General features: G+C 39.4%; 1 protein-coding gene across 1 annotated transcript; it reads right to left on the bottom strand.

Moving 5' to 3' along the window:
* Positions 1-1,511: 1,511 nt before the first annotated feature.
* On the bottom strand, positions 1,512-10,552 carry MRPL15 (mitochondrial ribosomal protein L15). The gene is made up of 5 exons (XM_081116350.1): positions 10,364-10,552; positions 9,160-9,314; positions 8,421-8,586; positions 5,442-5,565; positions 1,512-4,738 (listed from the first exon to the last, which is right to left on the bottom strand). Exons 1-5 carry the CDS (start codon positions 10,469-10,471, stop codon positions 4,401-4,403), a joined length of 891 nt encoding a protein of 296 aa, XP_080972476.1. The 5' UTR covers positions 10,472-10,552; the 3' UTR covers positions 1,512-4,400.
* Between the last annotated feature and the right edge of the window lie 661 nt (positions 10,553-11,213).

The raw sequence follows: 11,213 nt of genomic DNA, 5'->3' as shown, positions 1-11,213 counted from the left end.
GGCTATGGGTGTGTGTGTGTGTCTCTCTCTCTCTCTCTCCCCCCCCCCTTCTTTACTTGAAGAACTAGAATAACATTAAAATAATTAAATTAACCCAGGAAACCAATAAACAGGGAATCCCTAGTAATTATTTCTCAGGTGTTAAAGAATCTTTTTGAATGCTTATCAACTCAAGTTTTTCTGGTTTTGGACACAGACCATGTATATTGAAAACAGGCTGAAGCCACACACCAGGAAAGGACTTAGATCTAGATCGAAAGCTTCTTGCTTTCATACTTAGATTTTCAAGTGATGTGAACTCAACAAGAAAAAGTTAGTCTGCCCTTGTTCTCTCCCTCATTACCCTTGGGAATGACCAGCAGTACAAGAAGCACCTTAGGGTCCAATGCTGTTACACAACTAAAATAAACTTGTATCTCCCTGCTATATAGCAACTTAAAGATTGCCTTTATAAAATAGAATGGACAGATCCTGTGGGACATGCCTGTTTTGGCTGAGACCTGCCTGCACAGTTATAATAGTAAAACCAGGATACAGCTGTTAATGACTAAGTCCATGCTCGGCGAGTAAGTGCTATGGAGCATTCCACGTCACCAGGCATCTGTTTCCTGTTTTCATTCTTCCCTTTATCACTCTATCCCAATTTCCTTACACCTGTAGGTCACCTAAGACAGCAATTAAGCAGCTCTGGTGTTTGCCTGTGTTCTTTCCCATCTTTAACTGCTGCTCGGGATAGCTCAGTCATTCTATTTGGAAAGGTAGGGGAAGGGAACCTAAGGTCCCTCAAAAGCACATTCTGAGACTGGAGGGCTATTGCCTGTGTCATCTACCTTGACCTAACTTTCTCCCTCATTTCCAATTAAGAACTTTCCTGTTGAGGCAATACCAGCCCCTCCAAAAGGACACTTGTAAACTGAATCACAAATGGAAAACTCCAGCAGCACAAATAAGTCAAGGCAATAACTGACCTAGAGCGATGCCCCACTGTAACAGTGGGGAATTACAACCTACCCCACCATTCTTTCAACATTGTTTTTGTAACTGCTGACTCTGACTGATGCATAGCATGTAGATAAACAGCATGTTTGTATAAGAATCCTAGGAACTTGGAAGTATCTTCAGAAGATACAGACTGACCTTCAGGCATTCCAGCTCTGGGAGATTTGCTGACCTTCAAACAAAAACCAGGAGGATGCACACTAGGCCATTGTTTGACCAGTTTCAAGGTCCTTATCAGAACGGACCTTGCTGGCCTGCACATAGAGAACTTTTCAAGCCCCTCCTGATTTCATTCTGCTTTTTCTCCCTCCTTGTAAAAACCTCTGCCTGCACTGAGGTAGGAAGATGGGCTTTGGAACAAGTCTCTCATCTTCTCAGGTGGCCGGCACTTGAATAAACCTTTCCTTTCTCACCAGCACCAGTCTGATGAGTTTAGCTTTCATTGTGGCAGGCAGCCAAACTTGGGTTTTGGTTACATCACTTCATGCCAGAATACAGAATAAGATGTGTTTAAATTTAAGGCACTTCATTTCTATGCAAATAGATTAATGTCAAAGTTTTCCTCAGTCCAAGGTAGTATCTTTATCATCATGGTATATTAGAATTTACAGACTTTAGGTCACTTTACACAACTCTTGTATCATACAAAGATTAGGTGTCACTGCATTTTACAGTTAAGAGAGGTTAAGTGACTTGTCTAATGGCCCCTATTTCAAATGGCTTAATAATAGGATACAAAGCTTAAATACCCTAATGAAAAATACTCAGAAAAGGTATCTTTGAAATACATTAAATGCAATAAGCAAATTCAGAATGTGCAAATCTACCCTTTTGATTGGGGAAGAGAAAAAAAAAAAGGACCCCTAACTAAGTGGTTTAGTCACCTCTAGGAAATGGTTCAGGCAAAAATATGGGAATATGGACTTTTACTTTTTACACTTCAATATTAAATCATTTCAAAACAAACATGAACTACATTGTTTTTGTTGTTAATCCTCACCTGAGGATATTTTTTCCATTGATTTTTAGAGAGAGTGGGAGGGAGGGGGAGAGAAAGATTGACGTGAGAGAGACACTTCGACTGGCTGCCTCCTGCACATGCCCCAACTGGGGCCAGAGATCAAACCAGTAACTCAAGTATGTGCCCCTGACCAGGAATCAAACCCATGACTCTTGAGTCCATGGACTGATGCTCTAACCAGTGAGCACAACAGGCCAGGACAGAATTACTTTTAAAATGATCTCAAGTTTTTCCCCAGCAGTGACTTAAAAAAAAAAAATTTAATGTATTCTTCTAACTCTTAGTGACTATCACTGTCAATAAAAACATTTTCTTTGTGGCATTTTTCTTTGCAACCTATCATCTCTCTTCCTCCATACACTATATTCAAATATAACTTTAGAAAAAGGAGGCACAGAAAAAAGTGAATGATTCTTCTCAGATGGTTTCTGGTGCTATGTCATCACTCTAATTCAAAAACATTTGCTTACCAAGATTGACGAATTAACCAACTTACCGACTTTTATAACTTACTGAACTCAGCATTCCAGGATAGTGGATATACTAAACATAAAGTTAAAAAACTCTGCATTTTTCTGTCTATTGTAAGTCAATTAACCTAAGGATTGAAGTGTGGTCTATTCCAAATTAGGTGTCAATTTCCCTCCAGTTATGCAATACATACTCTCTTATTCACCTATCATAACAGAATTTTTAAGAATATAAGCTACCAAAGCAAAGGCTTCAGGGTGCTTTGCAGAAGAAGACTGCATCCAAGTTCTGGCCAATAGGATTTCAGCATAAGTTTTGTATGGCAGCTTTTACAAATCTTCCTTAGAAAAAGCTGAGTCCTTGTTGATTTCTATTTGGATCATCAAGACACACATCTAACTCTAGAGACGAGAGAGCTACACAGGGAGAAGCTATGGGCTCTGAGGCTTTGTGGAGTAGAGCCAGCAATCAGCCCTGAACTAGTCTCAGCACTCCATCTGTGAGAAAAAGATAAACTTTACCTCACTCAAGCAACTGTGATTTGGGGTTCCTATCAATGGAGCCAAAACTAATCCTAACACCCCAACTCTGTCACTTAGGGTCTCAGAAAATTAAAAACATGTTTTTAAATTTGTGCCTATCCTCTGAATTCCTTAGGTGGCTATCACAGAAGATGGTCCTAATAGTGATTCTCTTAAGTTCTATATTAGGAATGGTTTAACAACAAGCCAAACTATATAATCCTAAATTAAAACTGAAATACACTCTTGGTACATAAATTACTTCTTTATACATTGAATCTCAGGTCAGCAGTATACGAGGTAAGTTAACAAAACAAAATATTGCACCATTTAGATTTTTTAATTTTTAAAGAAAATATATAGCTGGGAATCATTTTATTTCTACTGTAGTAGATATAACATACCTTTGAAAACTTAAATAAGCTTACTGACTGCTGAATCTTTTACATTAACTGTGCTTAATTTTCACATTACCAATTGTTTTTATGGCTTATATTCTCACTGAACAATTTTTCAACATCACTTAAAATGACTGAAAAACAAATGTCTCCATTATCTATGAAATAAGTAAATTATATTCATAAGAATTAGAACACATTTTTTTAAAAAAGAATGTTTTCACTTCCCTTTAGTTACAGTTTTTTGTGTGTGTTTTTTTTTAATATATCTGTATTGATTTCAGAGAGAGGAAGGGAGGGGAAGAAAGAGAAAAACATCAATGATGAGTCATTGATCAACTGGGGATCGAGCCCACAACCCGGGCATGTGCCCTGACTGGGAATCGAACAGCGATCTCCTGGATCCTAGGTCGATGCTCAACCCCCGAGCCATGCCCGGCTGGGCAGAACACTACTACTTAGAAGCCATTCACCAGTCTTAAACCTTAAACTCACATCCCACATCATAATCTCCTTAAGTTGGAGGCTTACCATCTTTAATATTGGGTAGCTGGGCTTCCTTGAGGCTACTGATTAAGAGGGAGCACCAACTCACTAGCAACTGTTCTAACCTTGACTAAGCAGGCCTACAAATCAATCTCATCCCATTTACATATTCATTCTGATTTGCAACAATGATAAGACCAGACCTAGATGAAAAGATCATGAAAAAAATCAGCTAAAAGTATTTAAGATATTATAATCTTCCTATGGCATACCACCAGGGAGTTTGTATCTTTGAGATAGAGCCTACGAAATCTTAATTCCTCTATGCAGTCCTACCTTACTACATTTTAATTTTAGATAAAAAAGAAAAGATATGATTATACCGAAAACATTAAGAAAAAAAAGGCATCTGGAGAATCACAAATTAAGAAAATACAAGGAGAAATACATGTTTCATTCCCTTTTCCAGTACTCTCTTCCAACTCTGCTTTCTTGGAAGAGAATTCATGAGCTATAATACTTGAGCAAATTCTCATCTGTAGGTTTTAGAATTTTCTTATCTGCCATATTTACCACCCATCCAGGAGCAAGACCAAAGAAAATCTGCCTTGGATCCTTCCGAGTACTAAGCATTTTGAAGAGTTCATCTTTAGTGATATCAGGTAAAATATAACCATACTTCTTGGCAAGTTCAAGTCTTGCTTCAGGAAATTTGGCAGGATCCGCCAGGTAACCACGATTCTTTGCATCTGTGTAGTATGGGACCAGGGCTTCAGGTGGAAGCATTCGTTTTGGAATGGGTTGTCCCCGCAGAAAGAATGGAACAGGTTTGCACAGAATTTCTAAAAAACATTTTTAAATAAAAAAAAAGATGCAAATATTGGCTATATACATAATAATCTTCTTTAATAATTATTTTCTTTTCATTATTAATTTTTAAATATTACCAAGATCAGAAATTAATTCTAAGAACTATTTTTATAAATAAGTTTGTCTTAAGTAAGCAAACAGAAAATCTTCACTTTCAAAAGTGTGCACCTTAAAAGTCAAAGTTACTCCTGGGTTACCAACGAATAATGAATTTTTTATATGTAGGCTAACATCATATTTAAGCCTCATGTTTAAAAACAAAACCTAAACCTGTTTATGATATACTGGCTGAACTATATTAAAAGAAGATGGAGCCCTACTAGCCACACCACTAAAAAGAAACCCTAAAACAGAAAAACCAAGGTGCCTGAACAGCAAGTTAAAGAACTATGAGGCCTTTTTTTTTTTAATATATCTTTATTGATTTCAGAGAGAGGGAGAGAGAGATAGAAACATCAATAACGAGAGTCATTAATTGGCTGCCCCCAAAGGGGATCGAGTGCACAACCCAGGCATGTGCCCTGACCAGGAATCAAACCATGATCTGCTAGATCATAGGGCGATGCTCGACCACTGAGCCATGCCAGCCGGGCACCATAAGGACTTTTAAAATCCTCATATGGAAGCCAGGGTGAGACAAAGAAAGGGAAGAAAATGACTGCAGAACAAGCTTACCCAGACTTCTTGGATCATAGAAGGCTGTAGTAACAACACCGCCATTTTTTTCAACTGCAGCAATGGCTAATTCTGAAGCCAACTGTACTTCAATATTAATTTTTGCCTTAAAAGTATCAGCACCCTATAATATGTCAAAACAAAGTCTGTTAGTAGATAGTTTGAATTAAAGTAAATTAGTTACGGCAAGCTTCCTTTTTACACTGTTTTCTCCTCCAAAGTGCCTACAATGTAACAGTTATCCCTACTTTATTTATTTTTAAATGTTTTTATTGATTTTAGAGAGAGAGGGAAGAAAGAAGAGGAAGAGATAGAAGCATCAATCAGCTGCCTCCTACACACCCTCCACCTGGGGATCCAGCCTGCAACCGCAGCATGTGTCCTGACAGGGAATCGAACTGGGGACCCCTCGGTGCATGGGACGATGCTCAACCAACTGGGCCACAGCGGCCAGGGCATTTCCTACTCTATTTTTTAATTTTTATTTTTTTAGTCAGTCCTACTTTAAATACCTCTGCTTTGACATCCTATCAAACAACATGAAATTCTTTTACATTTTTTTAGACCATCTTGTTTTACCAATTTTCAAGGATGACTGTACTTTCATTTGATGTATTTAGTAGACACCAATATAACTTCCCAGTACTTCATTAATTGTAGACTGCATAATCCTCGTAACAACTCTATAACAGAATTATTGCTAAACCAACGCCAAAGATGGGGACACAGAAGCAGAGAGGTTAAGTAACTTGCCCAAGATCACAAAGCTAGGTTTCTAATCCTGGGAGCTTAGTCACAAGTGTCTGTGTTCTTAACCACACTGTGCCATAAGATAGAGATAAAAATTTAACTTCCTTACCCCTAAATAAGCAAGAGGCCAACAGATGGTTTAAAAGGGGGACGAGTGGGCTGGAACCAGCAAAACAACCAAAGATCTGACAAGCATATCTTAGCTTTGGAGGGGTCAGTCCCCTCTAGGGAAAAAGACAAAAGAGTACAATAGAAATTTACTTTGCATTCACTACTAACTTTATTATAGTCTCTAAGCTATAATAACAACAAAAATAATAATAAAATGATAGTCACCTAACTTTCCCGAAAATGGTTAATACTAAAAAATGTGGTATTAAACTTTAAAGTTCTGGTTTTGGTCACTTTAGTTAGGATGTGCTATATTTTACTTTAATTTCAAAACATTCTGACAAAAATAAAAAGGTGGTGGAATTACCTTCCCTTTTGTGGTGACAAAAATATTTAGTTAATTTGATGAGGTTGAAATAAGCTGGCTCCCAATCATGTTTCTTAATTATAAATGTTTAATGTATTTTTAAAAATATTTCATCAATTTCAAGATACATTTTCTTGCATTTTTCTTTGTATGATTCTGGTCTGCATTTGTATTATCAATGGCACCTCTGACTCAATAAAACATTTTTACCATATTATTTGTGATTTTCAATTACTATACCATAATTGCTGAACCATTTCCTTACCTTTGGGTACTGGGATTAGTTCCACTGTTTTCAGTGTTATATAAAGCATTTTTAGGATTATCTTTGTATCAGTTAGGGTTTTTCCATTTTTCCTTTAGAACAGAGATTTTCAACCAGTGTACCGCAGCACACTAGTGTGCCACAAAAATTTTTAAAACATGTAATACCTAACTATTTAGTTGGGGGCACTGACCTCTTTTCCCTTAGATTGTTAAATTTCAAAATGACAACAGCCAACACAGCAATAGCCGTCCGGTGTGAATGAATCAAAATTATACCTTTTTTTGTGTGTATGTCAGATCGGCAGAATTTTAGTAATTAGTTTATGTGTGCCATGAGATGAAAAAGGTTGAAAACTGCTTTAGAACATATATTCCCAAATTGGTATTTTTGTGCTGAAGGATAGCAACAGTCTTAATAGCCACTATTTGTTGCAAATCTGAAATCCAGAAAAGGTAAACCAATTTACAAAGCTGTAAATGATGTGTAACGGTACTTATTCAACCACTGCCCTGGTGCAGTTTTCAGAACTATTTCTGCTAGATTAATAGACACTAATTTAAAAACTATTGGGTTGTACCGTTTAATGGCTGATGAAGCCATGGATTTTTCCACAGGTTAATTACATGTGTACTTCCTTATACACTCAGAGTAGCATACTGAGGCTTAGCTATGTATTTGGTATTCTCTTTTCAAATCATTTTATTTGGAACGCTTTATCCATAAGGCTTATTTTTTCAAAGGAATCTTAAAAGGTTTTTCCATAAATACATGCTTCCCTCTAGTGGACACAGCTATATTATTGACATATAAGAAATAGGAACAGTAGATCAACACAATGTACAAGTTTATCTGCTTTTGACACTCCTGGTAAATTACTATAAATAGAAAATTTCTATACTGAAATTAGAATTGGATCTGATTTATTCCTTTCCTTCAAAAATATTAGTTGAGTGATTATCATCAGCCAATATTGAAAATATAGCAATAAATCAAAGTACCTGCTCTCAAAGAACTTACATAATAGTGAGTAAGACAATAAAAAATAAACACATTACTTGGTAATAAATGTCAGGTGTTCATATATTCAAAGAAAAATACTTCAGGCAGGAGAAGGCAGGCAAAGGATGACTGCCGGGGAGGGGGGGCCAAGGGGGAGGTGGGATGTGTGAATGCTCCCTCATAAAATAATGACATAAAAAGTCTTCCTGGTATGATCACATTTGAACAGAGAACCAAAGGAAGCGACGGAGCAAGCTGAATGGATGGATATACAGAAGAGCATTTCAGGATCAGGGACCAGAAGTCACACAATGAAAGAATGCTAGCTTTCTAAAACCACAATTGAGTATAACACAATCACTACTACATACTGGTTATGACAACTCAAAAAAATAAAAATAAAAGAAGGCGCAGTGTTGATTAAATGGAAACCAAGAATAGCTTTCTATGTAACTCCCAAAAAAAAAATCTAATCCAGATTTACCTCCTCTACCAGCTGGACACCATAATCCCTTTTATATGGCTGAATGGTCACACCTCTTCCATTGACAAGCTGGGTTAAGTCAATAGGTTGAGTAGGATCAACTCGACCCAAATCAATAAGATATTGCAGTCTGTTGAGACTCAAAGGTTGATACTGACGTCTGAAGCTACAAAACAACAAAATATAAGTTAAAAAACTCAGTCAAACTTACCTATCTGTAAGTTCTCCAGATCAACTCAAACCTTTGTCCCATGCTTTCCTCCATCAATTCAGGTGGTTTAACAAAATCAAACCCTTCTGAATACAACAAAAACATGTAATACTGCTTGATTTTGGGTAACAAAACAAAACCAGTACCTCCTTTTTTTCACTAAAAGTAACTTACCTCTCTAAGCATTTCACTCATTTACACAAGTAAATAAATTTGTGGAAAATTTAACCCATTATCTGAATTATGCATTATTGGATGACTACTATGGGCCACATTTATATACATATTTTGCTAAGCCTCTGAACAAGCATGAAAGCAGGCATTACTATTTCCATTTTGCAATTCTGAGTGCAACGTGTGGGGTTTTTTCCCTATTAATCCAGGCTAAATTTCATTACCAAAAATGTTTCAGAGGAACAGAAGCAAAATTTGGTTTCAAAGTGAATTTAAATTTCTACCAAGCTATTTTTTAGGTGATTCTCAGTGAAAATTAGAGATTTTTACTTTAAAAAACAAAAGGAAACTTACCTATGTCCTTCATTAAACCCATATTTGGGGATTCGGAGGTAAAATGGGGTCTGGCCTCCCTCGAAGCCCAGTCGGGGCCGGGTGCCCCTCTGCCGTTCTCCTTTATGGCCTCTGCCACATTTTCTACCTCTTCTCCGACCTCTTGGTCGTCTTTCCTACAACGAAAGAAGAGTTTTATGATCTACAGACGCATTTTTAAACATCATGCTTTACTTTTTCACTGTCTATTTTTTATGCCACTTATTCATCCAACCAACCAGTACTAGCTAAAACTCCTAAGTGCCCAGCACAATCCTAGCTGCTCTAATGTCTACACACTCTAAATCAGTCTCTTTTCCCCTGAAGATGTAGCTGATTCTTCTCGTTCAAGTCCAAGTTGTATTTCCAAGGACGGAATGGGGATAAGATTCCATGGCAGGCTGGCACTGAGAAACGCCTAGAATTAAACATCCACAACAAACAATGATACTGGATATTCAAGAAAATGTATTTTGCAATTAATTGTAAATATATAATTGTTACATATATTATTTTAAGATTAACTTACAGAGAAAAATAGTGTTTCCTATCACCTCACAAAAAACAATGTATTGAGTTTTTAAATGACAGTATATCGCCCGGCCAGGCGTGGCTCAGCGCTGAGCACTGACCTAGGACCCAGGGGACCCCGCTGGATCCCGGGTCACGCACATGCCCGGGCTGCAGGCTCCATCCCCAGTAGGGGGCGCAGGAGGCGGCCAATCAGTGACTCGTCATTGATGTTTCTCCCTCCCTCTCCCTCTCCCTCCCTCTCTCTGAGACCAATAAAGATATATTTAAAATTAAAAATTAAAAAAATGACAGTATGTCAACTAACAACTTTTCAGGGCTGTATTCAGTGATTTTTCAAAAAAGACATTTAACCTAACAAATCCAAATCTTTCCCATGAAGACAAAAATAAACTGGAAAAGCACTTTATTTTAAATCCAGTTTTGAATAAGGCAATCGTTTTGTAGTTCTTGCGACTTCGCTCCTTCCCCCTCATTAACTTAATTACGCTTTTAAATGCAAAGCTTATTAAAAATCGGGACCGCGTGGGAAGATTTTCCTCCGAGCAGTCAAGGATCACGGGGGGAAGGGCTCTTCCAGCACCACCCGCAGCGAAAGGCCGCTTTCGCCGCCCTCCATCCCCCAGCGCTTCCGGCACCGCCACCAGCCACTTACCGGTCTCCTGGAGCCTGGATTCGGCTTTAAGTTGGCCAGGCTCACACGGGGCAGGCCCCGGAGCAAGTCCAGAGCCCTGGACCCACCGCCGCGCACGGGACCGGCCATGACCCGCACGGCCGCAACCTCCACGGGCGCCGCGGCGCACCTCGGGGCCCACGTGACCTCAGGGCGCTGCTTTACGGCCGCGGCCCCGCCCCTGTCGTACTGCAGTGTCCTCCGCGCCAGCGCGCCCCTAGAGCCTGGAGTCCGGCTTTTTTTTTTTTTTTGGCCTTGTGATCCTAACTTGCGAGTTCTTGCGTCGACGCCGGGCTCTTCCGCCGCGCGGCGCGTTAGCGACTCTCTGAGCTGGTGTCCCGCCCGCTGGTCCCTTCGAGGCAGCGTCTTCTCTGAGCTCTTCGTGGGGCCCGGAATAAACCAACGCCCTGAGTTACTAGCTTTGCGCTTGGGTGGTCACGTAGGGTAAGATAAGAAAATAATACTGAATACGGTATGTCCAAATAGGTACGGACAACCATTGTATGTTTTTAATATTTTTAACAAATCTTTTTCAAAGGAAATCCTGCGGGCCGGGCCGGTTAAACGCCCTGCTAATGCCGCCTTGAGAAGAGGAGGAAGCCGCGTTCCCGTCCGTGCGGCCCGGACCGCGTCGCTGGGCGCTAACTTCGCTAAGTGTTAATGAGCGTAGGAGCCCTCCCCGGGCTTGCTGAGCGCCCGACCCTGTGCTGAGTCGGCCCCCTTGGATTTCTCTCACCCAACCACCGCTGGGAGAGGCAGATGTCACCCAACCTTCCAAGGCTCGGAAAGGCGGGCCGGCAGCTTGACCAAGGCCTCCCAACCATCGGCCGAG

Source organism: Miniopterus schreibersii (genome assembly GCF_964146895.1).
Source record: "Miniopterus schreibersii genome assembly, chromosome: 17".
Taxonomy (NCBI): Eukaryota; Metazoa; Chordata; class Mammalia; order Chiroptera; family Miniopteridae; genus Miniopterus; species Miniopterus schreibersii.
The sequence above is the reverse complement of the archived record's forward strand: the minus strand, read 5'-3'. Positions and strand labels throughout refer to the sequence as shown.